The 19,257-nt window shown below is 39.8% G+C and overlaps 1 protein-coding gene across 7 annotated transcripts in view; it reads right to left on the bottom strand.

Moving 5' to 3' along the window:
• The window catches only part of NIN (ninein), a 77,171-nt gene that overhangs the window by 13,855 nt on the left and 44,059 nt on the right, over positions 1-19,257 (bottom strand). For 6 of the 7 annotated variants that reach the window (XM_058429275.1, XM_058429278.1, XM_058429274.1 and 3 more), the window contains 8 exons: positions 18,848-19,063; positions 14,312-14,425; positions 10,472-10,594; positions 9,646-9,759; positions 7,783-7,929; positions 5,556-5,735; positions 4,389-4,535; positions 1,894-1,995 (listed from right to left, as the gene is read on the bottom strand). In XM_058429275.1, coding sequence (XP_058285258.1) covers positions 1,894-1,995; positions 4,389-4,535; positions 5,556-5,735; positions 7,783-7,929; positions 9,646-9,759; positions 10,472-10,594; positions 14,312-14,425; positions 18,848-19,063 — 1,143 coding nt within the window. The remainder of the gene's footprint in view (positions 1-1,893; positions 1,996-4,388; positions 4,536-5,555; positions 5,736-7,782; positions 7,930-9,645; positions 9,760-10,471; positions 10,595-14,311; positions 14,426-18,847; positions 19,064-19,257) is intronic. The other variant, XM_058429276.1, reaches the window with a different exon arrangement.

The following is a 19,257-nucleotide window of genomic DNA, read 5'->3' as shown; positions in this document are numbered from 1 at the left end:
AACTGGTGCTGGGTAAGACGGGAGCAGGTGGGAGAAGAATTGGCCTCTTGGCAGAGCCTCTGGAAAGGCTCTCACAGTGACTAAGTACACACTGCTACTTTTCAATTTGATACTAGACATATGGGCTTAGTTTTAGACATCTTATTCCTCAGAGAATATAATTATATTTCATCAGAAAAGCATGTCTACATCTAAGTACAGCCCACAGCTCAAAGTTTTTAATGCATTCATTATATTACTGTTAAAAAAAAGAAAAAATGGTTTAGATTTCACTAAAAGTTTCATGAATTTCCCCTTTAGTTGATAAATCAGAGAACACAAAATTGACAAACTTCACTGGTGATTTAAATGTTAGTGCTATATGTTTGCCCATATTTCACATTAAAAATCAATGCTTGGTGCTTGGTTTTTAAAAGCTACCTTTGCATGTGGCCAGCTTCATAAAAGAAAACACTTAAATAGTTCCATTTCTTCTTTTTTTTTTTTGAGATGGAGTCTGGCTTTGTTGCCCAGGCTGGAGTGCAATGACGTGATCTCAGCTTACTGCAACCTCCACCTCCTGGGTTCAAGCAGTTCTCCTGCCTCAGCCTTCCGAGTAGCTAGGATCACAGGTGACCACCACCACGCCCGGCTAATTTTTTTGTATTTTTAGTAGAGACGGGGTTTCACCATGTTGGCCAGGCTGGTCTCGAACTCTTGACCTCAGGTGATCCACCTGCCTCAGCCTCCCAAAGTGCTGGGATTACAGGCGTAAGCCACTGCACCCGGCCCCATTTCTTGTTATAATTCTGGCTTAGAAATATGTGTATACATAGTACTTTTTAAGAGCACAAAAAGACAATTTCTACAGGTTCTTCTCTGCCTTACATAAGTCTTATAGTTCACTAAATGTTAGATTGACTAATTTCATTTACCCAAGGTATATCAATGAAATCCTTAAGAAGGATGTATACGTAAGTTTGTTATATCCTATAATTAAACTTGGTAATCAGAAAGCAATCTAGAAGACTGGAACTCAAAGTCCAAGCTGACAAGGTAGTTTTACAAATCTTTTTTTTCTTTTTCTTTCTTTTTGAGACAGGGTCTCTCACTGTCACCCAGGCTGGAGTGCAGTGGTGTGATCTCAGCTCATTGCTACCTCCAACTCCTGTGCTTAAACAATCCTCCTGTCTCAGCCTCTCAAGTAGCTGGGACTACAGGTACGTGCCACCACACCTGGCTAATTTTTAGATTTTTTTTTTTTTGTAGAGACAGGGTTTCGCCATGTTGCCCAGGCTGGTCTTGAACTTCTGGACTCAAGCCATTTGACCGCCTCAGCCTCCCAAAGTGCTGGGATTACAGGTGTAAGCCACCATGCCCAGCCACAAATACATTTTCATAGTTATCAGATGTACCTCTCACAAGGCAGTGCTGAGTTCTAAATGCAGTAATGAAGAATAGCAGCACTTGAAATTAAAACTTCCAAATGTTAATGCTCTCAAATTTCCCGCATGGATTTCCCAACTGAAGAGGGTGCTAGAGACCAATCGTGTCTGTAAAATGCTGCAATATAGGATGGATCAGTGAACTGGTATAAACACGGTGATGGCAAGAGTGCTCAGGGCCCCTTGGCTAATCAGAGAGTCCCTGCCCCCTGAATTTGCAGAGGTACAGGTCTTTGCATTTTAGGTCATCATTATTACTTACTCTGAAAAGCAGTATGGCTTCCTATGGCAGTATAATTAAGCAAAGTTTTCTGTTAAACTTGGTAAGGCAGACCAAAGAATTCAACTTGGCAGTGTACTTAGATTTTCACAATGGGAATTCAATGCCATGTCTAGTCTCTCCCAACAAATAGCTCATTCATGGATTAAAATATTCTTCATAGCTAAGGCCATCTGCTGAGAAACTTACCTCCATGAGCTGCTCATCCAGTTTTACTTGTTTCTTTTTCAGGCCTTCATTTTCCAAATGAATTGTTTCTAATTCTTGTTCAAGGGAATTCATCTGACTGACCTGTTTAAAAAAACAAAATATTCCCTTTAAACAAAAACAAAAACACTTGAGTTGCTCTACTTTATTTTGACAAATCTGTGCTTGTCAGAAATCTCAACTCTTGGAAGAAAGCCAAGTTAATTCAGTGACAAACAAATAATATAATTCAGTGTATTGCTTACATTTAAGTAATCTAGTTTTAATCACCTGTCCTCACACAGAATAGATTCCTTAAGGCAGCTGGCTTTTAAACTTGGATGCCACCCACTGTAAGAAATACATTTTATCTTACAACACAGTACACACACCCACACATATGTACAGTACATATCACTGAAATATCCTTACCATGGACCATGTACTCTGATATTTTGTAGTATATTAATAAAAAATGCTGGTTTCCTATAATTTTCAATTTTAAAATTTAGTTGATACCTTTTTTTTTTTTTTTTTTTTTGAGACAGATGACTTGTCACCCGGGCTGTACAATGGCCTCCACTTCCCGGGTTCAAGCAATTCACCTGCCTCAGCCTCCCGAATAGCTGGGACTACAGGTGTGCACCACTGCACCCAGCTAATTTTTGTATTTTTTTTTTTTTTTTAGAGATGGGGTTTCACCATGATGATGAGGCTGGTCTTGAACTCCTGACCTCGTGATCTGCCCACCTCGGCCTCCCAAAGGGCTGGGATTACAGGCATGAGCCACCGCATCCAGCCTCACTTTTATAAGTCTTTACTACAGGAAGAACCTAGTGAACTAGAGGACACTGAGTCAGAATATTGCTCAGTAAAAAACATACAACACTATCTTAGAAAGCTGACTTTGCTTCTATCAAAAAGAGCTGAGGAGAACAGCATGAATTGTGAAACAGAAGTGTAGTCTTCCAGGTCCATTTTAAAATTCAATATTAATTAAAAGCCTATCACAGACTTTTTCCCCCCTAATGAGCAGCTAAATGAAACCCATTTTCTTTCTGCAAAGTTTACTTGAACGTACCTGAAATTAAATGACATTTCAGCTTTAGAGCACAACCAGGCCTTCCTACTGCAAATGGTCATGATAACTTTCACAAAAACCAAAAATTTTATGAATATTTTATAGTAAAATATTTTTCTCAGATTTCTAAACACACCATATTTTTTATAAAGAGGTAATAGTGAAAACTGAGTTGCAGTTTAGAAAAAGAAAAGTAACAACTCTGAGAAGTCTGGTCTAGAACTCTAACTTCATGGGACAAATTACAGAAAGCAAATTGATTGGCACTGCAGAGGTGTGACCAGTGGGTAGCCAGCCTCCAGGAAGCCTCAAATGAGCCCCACCTCCGGGTATTCACACCCTTATACAGTCCTCTCCCACACTATACTAGGGTTTAGTCTGCGTGACAAATACAATGCAGCAGAAATATTGGTATGTCACTTGCAGGATTAGATCATAAAGGGACCACAGCTTCTGTCTTGGTCTTTCGGTCTCAGTATCTGTTTCATCACTCCTTCTGGGGGAAGCCAGATGCGACACCCTGAGAAAAGGCCCGGGTAGTGAAGAGCTGAGGTCTCAGGCAAGCAGCCATCAAGGAACAGCAGCCTCTTGCTAACAGTTGTATGAATGAGCTTGGAAAGTAGATTCTCTAGCCCCAGTGAAGCCTTCGGGTAACTGCAGGCCTGGCCAACATGTAGACTGCACCCTCATGAGAACCCTGAGTTGGACCACCCAGCTAAGCTGCTTTTGAATTCCTGACTTGTAGATAAGACAAGAAATGTTGTTTTAATTTGTTACATAGCAATAAAAAAAATACAGCCCATATTAAGATGTTTCTAATATTCAGGTGATAAATATTTTGCCAACTTATAAAGGCTTCTAATACTAATAAAGATGATTAACTGCCTTCTTTAACAAAGCTTAAATATTGTGTGTGGTTTTTTGTTTTTTTTTTTTTTTTTTTGAGACAGTCTTGCTCTGTCACCCAGGCTGGAGTACACTGGTGTGATCTTGGCTCATTGCAACCTCTGCCTCCTGAGTTCCAGCAATTCTCCTGCCTCAGCCTCCCGAGTAGCTGGGACTACAGGCACGTGCCACCATGCCTCGCTAATTTTTGTGTTTTTTAGTAGAGATGGAGTTTTACCATATTGGCCAGGCTGGTCTCAAACTCCTGACCTAGTGATCCACCCGCATCGGCCTCCCAAAGTGCTGGGATTACAGGCATGAGCCACCACACCTGGCCAAATTGTTATTTTTTCAACCATTATTCAATCAAAAAGAACCACAATACTATTTTGACAAGATAACAGCATAAAGAGATACATGCCAAAATATGCCATCATAGTCATTTCCTTAGAAGTATACCTGAGAAGAAACACACTTAAGAACACATTATAGTGAGAACATAGATACTGGCCATATATTCTCAAAAACTCACCTTCCTGTTAGTAGGAGATTGTTCTTTCTGAAACTGATCACACTCTCTCTTTAAGCTCAATTTTTCTTGCTCTGTGGGTTTCATGGTACCTGATGGGTTTAGATGTTTTTGGTGCTTGGGAAGAAGATTGGATTCCAGTTGACGGACCTAACAAGAACAAATGTAAGAGGAAGCAATGCTAATACAATCACTCAGCCAGCAAAAACAACAAACATAGGGAAAGTTTTAATTCAGTACTTGGGTCCTGTTTAACTTCCTTTTTCAGTCAAGCCTGTAAATACTTGAAGCTAGCTTTTCTGGATTTCAAAAGACCCTTTCTAGGTGAGTCTGGTTGGGTCTGCAAACCCAACACTGTAGGAACAAGACAGGGAAGAGGAGACTTCTGGGTCTACTAACTCTCCAGGAGTCAACAGTGTATGTGATGTGGCTGCCAGGAAAACAGGCACAGCAGTCCCAGGCCCCTTTTTTCTGACATGAACACTACTTTTAGGAGAGAATGGGCTGACAGTCCCATCTGCTCTTATTGGACTGTTCACATCTAGAACAGTTCTATGAGGACATGAACAATGTCTGTCTTGCTCACCACTGCAGCATCAGTGATAGCAGTTTCTGGCATGGAGTAGGTGTTCTAACTAAATATCTGCGACTCTTCAGAGTTCCTCCTCAAAAGAGGTGTTAAGCATAGGTTAAATATCACTGGGAGACTATGCAGCAGAGGTAAGGAATTCAAGCACCAAGTTGGTGGTTGGAAAAGACCTTAAGCCTTGAAATGCTGTCTGTTAAAGGAGGCACCTTTTTCTCTCATGAGGAGTTATTTAGACCTGCAAGATCTGAGTCTAGTTTTCCCATTTTTGTACCACTAGTCTTGGTGGCCGGCCAATTTGAAGAATATATGGTTCACATAATTTCCATGAGTCTATATTTTGGATATGAAGATTAAAGTCACAAATATATTTTAATATAAAACTGCTTATAAAAATATTTTATAAACATCAGGATAAAATTATATGTGAGTAAATGATAAATTATACATTCTTAAAAGAAGTCTGCTATAGCAGGATACTCAAATCCATACCTTAGAACCATTCCAATCATATCCAACACTCATTTTCCTATCAAACTAGTCATTTTCAAACATATGCCATGATGTGCAGTTTCTTAAGTTACCTTCTCCCGGGAGTGCGTGAGTTCGGCTTTGGTGTTCTGTACCACAGTCTGGAGCCTCTCATTCTCTTGCCAAAGCAGCTGCTGTTCCTCATTCATCAGATGATCCAAATTGTCCCAGGACAGCCTTTTCTGCTGGTTATGGAGCCCTGATGGATGAGGCACTATTTCTGGGGCCCAGCTCTTAAGAGAATTATAGAGTGTAAGCCTTAAAAACAAGCTATTGGGTAATTGCTGTTTTGAGACAGGTGTCATATTTACCCAATGACAATGACTCCTAGTAAGTACCTTTCAATTGTCCCCTTAGTCTTCTAATGAAAGTACGTGTAGGTACATATAAATATGAATAAAACAATATTCTTGAAGTTTGATTTAAACAAAAAGGTTTGGAGGGTCTCTGTTTAAAATGGTCTTTGACGAAATAGCCATGTCATGTCCAATAGTGAATATGACTGTAGGGCAAGGCCCAGTTCCATAAAGGACCCAATTGCATTCAGACTGGTGGCTTAAAAGTTGCTCCATTCTTATGAAGTTATCTTTAAGCCCAGAAGATACTCGATTCACAGAGGACATAAAGAGAAAGCTGAAATGCACTGCCAACTCAAAAGCTTTCACAGGCTAAACTCTACTTTCATTTTCACATATGCAATCATATCCTTTTTTTAGAATCCAAAGCACATATTGTCCATGTAATTAACGTCTGAATTCAGAAATGTGCTTTCAGCTACCAAAGTGATTTTTTGGATCTTGAAAATGATATAAAAAAGATAACACAAATAGATAAGCCTCTTGCCTTTTAAACCAAACATGAAAAAAAAAAAGGTACAATCTCATTTTCAGAAAAAGTCAGCCCAGAAGTAATTTTAAAAATGGAGGCTGGAGTGCAGTGGCACGATCTCAGCTCACTGCAACCTCCACCTCCCGGGCTCAAGCAATTCTTATGCCTCAGCCTTCCAAGTAGCTGAGATTACGGATGTGTGTAGTACCACACCTGGCTTTTTTTTTTTTTTTTTTGAGACAAAGTCTAGCTGTGTCGCCCAGGCTGGAGTGCAGTGGCATGATCTCGGCTCACTGCAACCTACGCCTCCCGGGTTCAAGTGATTCTCCTGCCTTAGCCTCCCGAGTAGCTGGGATGATTACAGGCATTCGCCACCATGCCCAGCTAATTTTTTTATTTTTAGTAGAGATGGAGTTTCAACGTGTTGGGCAGGCTGGTCTTGAACTGACCTCGTGATCTGTCCGCCTAGGCCTCCCAAAGTGCTGGGATTACAAGCGTGAGCCACCATGCCCGGCCATTTTTGTATTTGTAGTAGAGACAGGGTTTCGCCATGTTGGCCAGGCTGGTCTTGAACTCCTGGCTTCAAGTGGTCTGCCTGCCTCGGCCTCCCAAAGCGCTGGGATTACAGGCATGAGCCACCACGCCCAGCCCAAAACAACTTTTTTTTTTATAAAAAGTTTCACCAAGAGATAAAATGACTGAATGTGTCTACTTTTATTGTAGGACAAAATCTTGACATCTGCCCCAAAATGACATCTATAACATTGTTCTTAATTTATTTGCACACAGATTAGGCAGCATTGTGACTTATTAAAATGAGACACTTTCTACCACACCACCATAAGGTGTCAGCTAGCTAACACTTTAATCAGCTCTTCCTGGACTTTCTGGTGCCATAGCAACCTACTTGTAGCAATGAATTATCTCCTGAAATTCAATACTACTGTTTTATGCCTTTTTAGCAGAAGCTGTACTTTTTTGCAAGTCTGTGTATAAGTTCCCAGATTAATTTCTTGCAATGTTTTTCTACATTTGATTTTTTTTAAGGTCACACAAATACTTTTATCTATCATTTAAGAAAATGTTTTAGTTTTGTTATTACAAAACTCAACTCAGCGATGGTCTGACTTGCTCAATACAAAAAAAAGATGTGTTTTATATCACTATGGTTTCATTTATATGAAGTTTAGAAAAAAGCATCCCTAAACTACAGTGACAGAGGGTACAAAAGTGGTTCCCTTGGGGTTACCAACTGGAAGGAACAAGAGAGAGCCTGCTGGGTGCTGGAAATGTTCTACACTTTTATCTAAGTGATGGTTATACAAACACAGATATATGAGATATGCATATTTATATATACATGCATATACACATAAAAACCAAGTTGTAGTCTTAAGATTTGTGTACTTTACTGTAAATAACTTATACCTAAATAAAAAAAGAACAAATCACCTTGCCACCAGCATTCTGAAGTTGCTTATGCAAAGACATCACTTCTTGTTTTAAAGCTTCCTTTTCCTGCTGAGTCACTCGTAGGTCAGATTTCAACCGGGACATTTGCAGGTTTACATTCTGCAGGGTGTCTTCTAAATTCTGAACCTGTATTGTGAGAACGATCTTTTACTGCTACACAAACTCTTGTGGTCTCACCTCTAGCATGTTCAGGAATGAATAAGGACAAAAGAACTTTCAAGTCCATTTGTTTCTCTTTACTAAATCCAGCTTTCTTGTCAGTAGCTCAGTGGAAACCCAGGACAGTATGTATATTTACAGGATGTTAAATTATATTTAGGACAATGATGAACTATGGAGCAAGGTATTGCTGATAGTCATCTGGTAGAGTACTAAATGGTATCTTACAGAACCAATGGGTGCCAACTGGCATCACAAAAGATGGTTTCACTGAATTTTGTAGAAATTATGTTTTAGCCTATGATGTTGGACTGCAAAGGACCCTCTTAGCTGAAAATAAAAATATATACTTGTAGAATCCTATTCTAGGCTAGGCATGGTGGCCCACACCAGGAATCCCAGCACTTTAGGAGGCCAAGGCAGGAGGATTGCTTGAGCCCAGGAGTTTGAAACTAGTCTAGGCAAGATGGCAAGAGCCCTCATCTCTACAAAAAATAAAAAGCTGAGTGTGGTGGCGTGCGCCTGTAGTCCCAGCTACCTGGAAGGCTGAGGCGGGAGAATCCTTTGAGCCCAGGAGTTTGAGGTGGCAGCAAGTGGTGATCTGGCCTGGGATACAAAGGGAGACCTCACCTCTTTTTTTTTTTTTTTTTTTTTTTGGAGACAGAGTCTTGCTCTGTTGCCCAGGCTAGAGTGCAGTGGCACGATCTTGGCTCACTGCAACCTCTGCCTCCCAGGTTCACGCCATTCTCCTGCCTCAGCCTCACCAGTAGCTGGGACTACAAGTGCTTGCCACCACGCTCGGCTAATTTTTTGTATTTTTTTAGTAGAGACGGGGTTTCACTGTGTTAGCCAGGATGGTCTTGATCTCTTGACCTCGTGATCCGCCCACCTCGGCCTCCCAAAGTGCTGGGATTACGGGCGTGAGCCACTGTGCCCGGCTGAGACCTCACCTCTTAAAGAAGAATCCTATTTTAAGCTAATATCACATATAAATTCCAATTTTAAAAATTTAAATTCATAAAAGGAATGTTGATACAGATCTTTAAAATAGGGCATAAACTGCCTTAGAGGTCCTATTTATAAATTAGGAACAAGCAGTCATTTTTATGCACTATTCTCAAGCCTTCATAATTAGTAAACTTTGAGGGAAATATCATTTAAATTCTTTTGCCGCAATATATTTGCAATATTATTTAAATCATTTTGTCATACTATATTTACTTTTTTTTTTTCTTTTTTTTGAGATGGAGTCTCTCTCTGTCGTCCAGGCTGAAGTGTACTAGCGTGATCTCGGCTCACTGCATCCTCCGCCTCCCGGGTTCAATCCATTCTCCTGCCTCAGCCTTCGGAATAGCTGGGACTACAGGCACCTGCCACCACACCCGGCTTTTTTTTTTTTTTTTTTTTTTTAATTTTTAGTAGAGATGAGGTTTCACCATGTTGGCCAGGCTGATTTCGAACTCCTGACCTCAAGTGATCTGCCCACCTCGGCCTCCCAAAGTGCTGGTGAGCCACCACGCCCAGCCTTACCACCCTATAAACACACATCAAACATTGGTCAAATTGAATCATTTGGAACCCTCTTACGCTACTTCTACCTGGAACATTCTTTTTACTGGGATTTCTGTTGGAAGATCTAGAAGAATACTAACTGTGAAGATGAAACAAGAATTGTCCACGTACCTTTTCCTGAGAAGCCACCAGCTGTGACTTTAAGCTCGCACTCTGATGTTCCCAGGATTTCTGTTCCTGCTTCATCGTCGCAATTCTGTGCTCTAAAAGACTTGATTTTGCCAACTGTTTCAGGAAGGGAAAAAGAGGTAAGAGGGCATTTGTGCAAACATAGCTAGCCTTAACTTACATGCCTGCACGTACGCTGTCAAGAACAAGTACCATCTATTTATGTAGGGGAGCAGGGCAAGGTCAAAGGAAATGGTCTTCCTGGCTCCAAATCAAGACAAACCAAAGACTGTTTTATACGTCTAATTTTGAGGAGTTGCTTCTTTTTGGAAATTTCCTATTTTTCTTTTCTATTGCCTCATATTTTGCGGGTGGAAGATGGTAAGCTGGAAGGCCATTAAAAATCTCAAGAGCATACCATAGGAAGAAAACATAGAATATCTATTAAGGCAGGTGGGGAAAAAAGGTGGTGTTTTTGGATTTGCTAAAGAAAACAGAAAAAAAAGTGTTTATCTATGAAATTGATCTCAGATTATTAAACACATAATTTATATTATAACAAAATAGCGGTATAAAGTAGCACTGTGATATGATAATGAGAAATTTTATATTATCGAGTTTAATAATATAATTAGTAAACAACTAATTTAGACTTCATCAGTCTTGGCTGCAGGAAGTCTAGGGTCACAGAATGCCAAAGAAATGCTGCTCCAGGACACTCTGGAACAACAGACTACCACAGGAGGCCCCTGTGCCACTGTCCACAGAGAAAGGTTCATTACGGTGTGTATTGTATACGATGATGGTAAAGTCTTATTACTTCTACTACCTTATCGACACAGCTATTTAATTCCTCACTCAGAGCTTCCTTTTCTTTCAGCAGTTTCTCGTTGTAGGTTAGAACACTAGAGATTTTTTGCTGGAAGTCAGAGAGATCAGGACATCTGTGCAGCTGTAAGAGATAAACAAATGGGCCCTCCCATCACATCTCATGGCTGTAAGTACAAAGGGGTATTTCTAAATAGGGCATTTTCATGGCTGCTGCTATTTGCTTATCTGTAGATATTTCAGAGGACATAAACTCTAGCGGAGACTATAATAAACTTCAAGGATTCCCTTCTGGCTTCTTTCTGTTCCCCAGTTGACTGTTGAAATGTCTGCTTAGGTAGATTCAACCAGGCAGACATTGTTAAATAATGATCCTAGCTCTCCATTTTACCTTCAGGATAAAATAACATACTGCCATTCTATCATCAATTTAACACATGTAGCATATTACATTTTCCTCATGCTTTTAACAAGAAAAATGTTTTTCAAAAAATCAGTCAAGACTATAGAATTGGGCTGCGGCGGTGGCTCACACCTGTAATCCCAGCACTTTGGGAAGCCAAGGTGGGGAGGATCACTTGATCTCAGGAGTTTGAGGTCAGCCTGGTGAACATGGTGAAACCCTGTCTGTATTAAAAATAATTAGCCAGGCGTGGTGGCGCATGCCTGTAATCCCAGCTACTCAGGAGGCTGAGGCAGGAGAATTGCTTGAACCTGGGAGGCGGAGGCTGCAGTGAGCCGAGATGACTGCACTCCAGCCTGGGCAACAGAGACTCTGTCTCCAAAACAAAACAAAACAAAACCCTAGAATTGGAATGAACCACATACAAGTAACAACCCAAAGGCAAGTTTAAAGATAAAACCGTGTTTTCAGCTTGTTCCCTGTACTCTTCCTTTCAGAAGGTGCCTACGCTGACTGGCCAGTAAAATGTTGTTGGTGTGAACACACTGGCTTTTTCTCTCCACTTCATGAAATCAAGACAAACCATATACTGTTTTTATTCCTCTTCAACATCAGTGCTGGTACTAGTCTCATTTTGGGCTGGATAATTCTTCGTCAGGAGTTGGAAGTCGGGAGGCATTCTGGACACTGTAGGATGTTTCACAGCGTCTCTGGCTTTACTCAAAAGATGCCAGTAACCCCCCACCTTCCAGTTGTGAAAACAAAAAATGTGCCCAGACATTGATAAATGTTCTGGGGCAGGAGAGCAATCCTTACCCCTTCACCCTTTTGAGAACCCATGCTTTAAAGAGGCTGTTTCTTACACTTCTTAACCCTTTCCCATAGTTCATAGGTTTTTAACTTTCCTCTATTTCACTTGACTCTTCAATTCTTTATTATCATTATGATTTTATGACCATCTTTCTACTTCCTAAACCTGAAATTCTTTCACATTTAGCTGTAGGAATAGTATGACAAAACAGACTTTCAGGGTTGAATCTTGTCTTCAACTGGTGACAAATCCAGCATACCTTACAAATCTGAACAAGTCAGAAGGATATAGGAAAATGTATTTTGAAATACCCGGGCACTGGTTTAATAAAGGACCTTCTACTTTATCCACTGCCTTGTCTTCCCACCCTCCAGACACCCATAAAGCTTGATACCATTTTGGATGTCTGTAAACTGGTATGTGACTTTTGCTGATGCTATTTGTGTTTCCTTTCAGTGCAATAGATAACACACATAGAAGGGCTTTGTGAACTATGAATCACGATATCATACAGAGTGACACATGCCTTCTAGGTCCATGTTGTATAATAGCAATGATGGGCTGACGCTACCCTATTCTTGGGATCCAAAAGGATCCAGATGTCTGATAAAACAACTTTCTACCAAAGGCAGACCAGGCTCACTATTTCTTCATCTCACTATTTACACCAATGCCTGTTTAAAAAAAAAAAAAAAAAGCAATAAAAAGGTGCTGAATGACATCCCCATCATGTTGTTTTTCTCCTAGCTCTGCTGCTTTCCTTCTGTTCTCCAGCTTAGCAAAGCCACAAAGCACACATTTCCCATACTATGAATTTGAAACCTATCATTATCATCTAAAGGCTGAACAACAGACAGGCTTTCAAAGAGTCAAGGAAAAAAGGATGCTCAAGTTAATTAAGATAAAGTTGGTAATAACAGCCTTGGAATACTTCACCACACCACAGAAAGGCCCTATGAGTTTTAACTTCTGTTATGTTTATATGGACAGGCGACTTCTCTATCACAGCAGAACATGCATTTTGCACAGCAGTAGCTGACTTGAAAAGATTCTTACAAAGCACCTACTGAGTACCAGTACTATACTAGGCATTATGAAAGACACACATACCCTGAGGGTTTTATAATGCTATTAAGAAAGCAAGACGCATAGGAGTCAATCAGATCAACATAAACATAATACCAGATTTACAGACTCAATGTTTCCACATTCAGGAAAGGACAACTTTGTGCTTACAGGCTGAAGAGACAGATAGAAGAAAGAAAATTTTATGAGTGCCATCATAATCTGATGCTGAAGTAAACAAGTAAAATGGAACAACTAAATTTTCCTACTATAAATCAAGATTGTTCCAATTGAAAGACTCCTGTAAATACTGAAAACAGGACAATGTTTAGGACGCAAATTTTTTTTTTCCAACAATGCATTTCTCCATGAGAGGACATAATTTTTAAGTTGAGACCTCTTTCATATTTTCATATTTAAAATTAAGCCTCTTTTCTTTTTTTTTTGAGACAGAGTATTCTGTCGCCCAGGCTGGAGTGCAGGGGCACAGTAGCACAATCTCAGCTCACTGGAGGCTTGACTTCCCGAGCTCAGGTGATCCACCCATCTCAGCCTCCTGAGTAGCTGGGACTACAGATGCACACCACTACACCCAGCTAATCTTTTTGTAGAGATATGGTTTTGTCCTGTTGCCCAGGCTGGTCTCAAATTCTTGGCCTCAAGTGATCTGCCCACCTTGGCCTCCCAAAGTATTAGGATTACAGGCATGAGCCACTGCGCCTGGCCTAAAGTTAAGCCTTTGAAACTTTGAAATAGGCTTCTGAAGGCCACATTCATAAGTGAGACTGCATGCCATCATGCTCTAGAACTGATGCCTCATAGTTGCTACAGAAAAAAGGCAGAAGGATCAGCTTCTTCAGTGCCTCAAAAATCAGTGTGAACAGAATTAGAAAAGTTATAGGCAAATAGTCTCCCTCCTTTTAGACAAACATATGTTACTTTATAACCTGGCTGGGTGACAGAACAACAGTTTCTTAAACTGAAGTGGTTGGGATTCATTTATGATAATAGAATTTAAGAGTGGGCCGGATGCAGTGGCTCACGCCTGTAATCCCAGCACTTTAGGGGGCTGACATGGGTGGCTTGCCTGAGCCCAGGAATTCAAGACCAGCCTGGCCAACATGGCAAAACCCCACCTCTACTAAAAACACAAAAATTATCTGGGCATGGTGGTGGGCACCTGTAATCCCAGCTGCTCGGGAGGCTGAGGCACGAGAATTGCTTGAGCCTAGGAGCCAGAGGTTGCAGTGAGCTGAGATCACACCACTGCACTCCAGCCTAGGCAACAGAGGGAAGAAGGAAACTCTTAAAAATGGGGGGGGGGGGGGGTTTTAGAGTGTACAACATATATAAGTTAGACACATGGATAATTAGCAATAGCCTTTACAAAAAGGATTTTGCACTTTAGGTCCTCAACTTTGCCAAGCAGTATGTCCTCAGCTACCAAGCTAGTTGACGGGATTCGGTACAAAGGACAACTGGTGGCTAGTAATACCAGCCCGACAGGAGCCCACCAGGTACATATTGTTCTGTGAACCCCCCTTAGCTGCACACAGCCTTACCTGTTTCATTTTCTCCAGTTCTTCTTTGAGAAGGAGGTTTTCCTGTTCCACAATATGGGTCTGTATTTTAACTTCAGAGAGCTCCGCCTCCAGAGAAGACACTAAAGTGGAGGACTAAGAGAAAAAAAAGTCAAATAACAGACATACATATTTAGGCTGGGGAAACTTACCAGGTTCACAAAAGGCCATATTAAGGAAACAATAATATGAACTCAGTGACACTGTTTTATGACCATTTTTTATCCTTATACGTCAAAGACTTTCCACTTAAATGGCATGGAAAATTCAATATCACTTCATGCTAAAAACTCTCAATAAACAGGTATTGATGGAACGTATCTCCAGATAATAAGAGCTATTTATGACAAACCCACAGCCAATATCATAATGGGCAAAGGCTGGAAGCATTCCCTTTGAATGGGCACAAGACAAGGATACCCTCTCTCACCACTCCTATTCAACATAGTGTTGGAAGTTCTGGCCAGGGCAGTCAGGCAAGAGAAAGAAATAAAGGGTATTCAAATAGGAAGAGAGGAAATCAAATTGTCTCTGTTTGCAGATGACATGATTGTATATTTAGAAAACCCCGTTGTCTCAGCCCCAAATCTCCTTAAGCTGATAAGCAACTTCAGCAAAGTCTCAGGATACAAAATCAATGTGCAAAAATCACAAGCATTCCTATATACCAATAATAGATAGCCAAATCATGAGTGAACTTCCATTCACAATTGCTATAAAGAGAATAAAATACCTAGGAATACAACTTACAAGGGACGTGAAGGACCTCTTCAAGGAGAACTACAAACCACTGCTCAAAGGAAATAAGAGAGGACACAAACAAATGGAAAAACATTCCCTGCTCATGGATAGATAGAATCAATATCGTGAAAATGGCCATACTGCTCAAAGTAATTTATAGATTCAGTACTATTCCCATCAAGCTATCATTGACTTTCTTCACAGATTTAGAAAAAAACTACTTTAAATTTCATATGGAACCAAAAAGGAGCTTGTATAGCCAAGACAATCCTAAGCAAAAAGAACAAAGCTGGGGGCATCACGCTACCTGACTTCAAACTCTGCTACAAGGCTACAGTAACCAAAACAGCATAGTACTGGTACCAAAGCAGATATATAGACCAATGGAACAGAACAGAGCCCTCAGAAATAACACCACACATCTACAACCATGTGATTTTTGACAAACCTGACAAAAACAAGCAATGGGGAAAGGATTCCCTATTTAATAAATGGTGTTGGGAAAACTGGCTAGCCATATGCAGAAAACTGAAACTGGACCTCTTCCTTATACCTTATACAAAAATTAACTCAAGATGGATTAAAGACTTAAATTAAGACCCAAAACTATAACAACCCTAGAAGAAAACCTAGGCAGTACCATTCAGGACACAGGCATGGGCAAAGACTTCATGATTTCTAAGGTAAGTTTTGCATGTTTCTCCACTGTAAAATTACTGTCTTTTTCTTGGAGGAGATACTTTGAGACTATACAAATCCTATTTCTCCTCAAACTTCTGCTTATTAATTTTAACATCTATCAATGCATGTTGTCTACAACTATTATTACTGGGGTGTTTGCCTAATGATGATTTTCTATTTTCTTCTTCATTTATTAATTGGAATTAGAGCTGTTGTTTTCCCTCCCAGCTTAAATTTTTATATCAATATGGACTCATATTTATTTATTTATTTATTCAACTTTTTTGGTGGGGAGAGAAGGTCTCACTCTGTTGCCCAGACTGAAGTGCAGTGGTGCAATCCTGGCTCACTGCAGCCTCAACCTCCCGGGCTCAAGCGATTCTCCCGCCTCAGCCTCCTGAATAGCTGAGACTATAGGGGCATGCCACCATACCCTGCTAATTTTTTTTGTATTTTTTTGTAGAGACGGGGTTTCACCATGTTGGCCAGGCTGGTTACAAACTCCTGGGCTCAAGTGATCCACCTGCCTTGACCTCACAAAGTGCTGGGACTACAGACATGAGCCACTATACCTGGCTGGTATTTACTGTAGTCTGTTTATTTCATAATTGTACTTACTTTATTCTATACTATCACTTATTTTGGTGATCAAATTGTTCCAGCTTTGGCCATCAGGACACAGGCCCTTTTGACATGTCCTTTTTTTTTTTTAAACACCTTTTTCCTTCTGGCCCCATGAGATGTTCCAGGCTTATCCTGTATTTTTCTCTGCCCTAGCCCTAGAATCAATCATTCTTCCAAGGAACCCTGGTTCCTTTTATAGGAGAATGGTGCTTAGTAAACAAGATCTGGGCAATCCATGCATATATACACATCTATGTTTCTGTATCTATCTAGCTTTGTATACATATTAGAAACCATGAGTTTATCCAAATATCTCAGATCTCAATCTAACATCAGAGGGCTCATCTTAGCATTCCCCATTGCCCCACTTGCGACTTCTTCTCCAACAGTGAGAAATCTAGTTCTTATTGCTCACAACATATTTACTTATTTGTTCAATTCTAGTAATACATATAGTAGTTTCAGAATTACCCATACCTCTCATGAGAATCCTGTTTACTGACTAGATTATCATAGCGTGTAGATACAGTTCATCTTGTCTTTAGCCTGGATAGTATCCAGTCAAGATATTAATTTTGGAATTACTTAAGATAATTGTTTTCTTCCCTAGTGTGGTTATATTACCCATTTATAACACAGTTAGGCTCATCTGTTCATGTATGTGCTCCCTTTGGGTTTCTTCTCCCACCACTACCATATTGATTAGTTTTACTTGTGCACTTATTTTGGGGGTAAGTGAAGAGTATGTGAAACATTACTATGGTTCTAAGAGTCAGAGCTATACGAAAAGATAAACTCAGAGAAGTGTCACTGTTCTTCCTCGTCCCTTCTTCTGTTCCATCCCTTTCCCACCCTCCCTTTTTAGTTTCTGGATTATCATTCTTGTGTTTCTTTTGCACAAGTGACCAGACGTGTACTTTTTAATATCCCTTTCTTACATGCACAAAGGCATTTTATAGATACTTTTTTGCACTTTTCTTTTTTCACTTAACAGTATGTGTTGGAAATCATTTCATATAAATAGGGATTTCTTTTCTTCCTTTTTCTTGAACAGCTGCACAGTACTACTTCATGGTATGGACATACCCCCCCCCATTTATTCACCTACTCTCCTACATATCAGCATCTATGTTGTTTCCACAATTTTGCAATTAGAAACAGTGCTGCAGTGAGTAACCCTCTGCATATGAGTTTTCATATTGTTGGGGTGGTATCTTTAGGGTAGATTCCTAGAAGTGAGATTTCCAGGGCAAAAGCTAGGTACATACGTAATTTTGTTAGGTATTGTCAAATTCACCTACAAAAAGGCGGTATCAGTTTGTATTCTCCCAGCAAAGCATGAAAGAGTCTGTTTCCCCACAGCCTTACCAACAGAGTATGCTGTCATATTTTAAAATTGATGCCAGTCTTATAGGTGAGAAATTATACAACAGTGTTGTTTTATTTTGTGTTTCTCTAATTTTGAGTGATTCTGAACATTTTTCCATAGCTTTGAGGGCCATTTTAATAATTTGATTTTATTATTTAGAGATAGGGTCTCACCCAGGCTACAGTAGTGGTACAGCCTCGAACTCCTGGGCTCAAGGGATCCTCCTGCCTCAGCTTCCTGAGTAGCTAGGACCACAGGTGTGCGCCACTATACCCAGCCAATTTTTAAACTTTGTGTAGAGATGGAGTCTTGCTATGTTGTCCAGGCTGGTCTTGAACTCCTAGGCTCAAGCTATTCTCCTGCCTCGGCCTCCCAAAGTGCTGGGATTGCAGGTGTGAGCCACCACGCCTGGCCCATTTTTATCTTTTGTATATGATTTATTTGTTCGTATGTTTCTCCCATTTTGCTATCAAATTTTTGGTCCCATGTCCCTCCATTTTTAAGAGTTCTTTACTAGCAGGGATATTAGGACTTCTCACTGTGGTATATGTTGTGAATATTTTCTCCTAGTTTGTCAGCTGTCTTCTAACTTTGTTTATGGTATCTTTTTGCCAAGTAAACATTTTTTAACATATAATCAATGTTTTCTTTTATTGCCTCTGGTTTTTGAGTTACAGTTAAATAGGCTTTCTTTAAACCAGGGTTAAAGACTAATTCACCCATATTTTCTTCAAATATTTGTATAGTTTTATTTTTTATATTTAGTCTCCTAATCCAATTAAGTTTATCCTTGTGCATGGAATGAAATATAGGTCTAATTTTATCTATTTCCAAATGTCTACTCAGTTGTTCAGGCACCATTAATTAAAAAGTCCATCTTTACCCCAGTGGTTTGAGAAGTGGCCTTGGCTATACATTACATTTCTATTTGATTTGGGTCTAATTCTAGCCTTTCTATTCCACTTATCTACTTGTCTATTCATGTGCCAGGACCATACTGTTTTAATTACTAAGGCTTTATGTTTCAGGAAGTTTAATACAAACATTTCTTCTATTTCGTGGGATTTCCTCAAAAAAAGCTGCCAGGTGGCTACAGACCATACCTGCACTTTACGACGTTCCAGTTCTTCTTTCAGATTAAACTTCTCTTGTTCCCGTTCCTCCAATGCACTGTTTCCTGGCTCTTTTTCCTTCTGGCATAGCATTTCTGTTAGACGTTGATTAAGTTCTTGCAGTTTTTCCTGGTTTTGAGAGTTCTTTTGGCTAAGTTCTGTATTTTCCAAATCCAACTGTTGGTTTTTGATTTTTAATTCTGAAATCTAATTAAAATTAAAATAAGTTTTTAAAACTTGTTACCCTACTTGTGCTAAAAAAAAAAAAAAAAATTTAGAGACATAATTGTCTTTTCCCTCTCTATTTAAAGTTTAAAATATATATATATTTCAAAACAGAAATAATTACACACTCATTATTACAAATTCATTCCATTCACAAGTGTATGAAGAAGTGAGAC

This window comes from Hylobates moloch, unplaced genomic scaffold (genome assembly GCF_009828535.3).
Source record: "Hylobates moloch isolate HMO894 unplaced genomic scaffold, HMol_V3 SCAFFOLD_16, whole genome shotgun sequence".
In the NCBI taxonomy this organism is placed as follows: domain Eukaryota; kingdom Metazoa; phylum Chordata; class Mammalia; order Primates; family Hylobatidae; genus Hylobates; species Hylobates moloch.
Note: the sequence above shows the minus strand (reverse complement) of the source record. Positions and strands in the feature narration are given on the sequence as shown.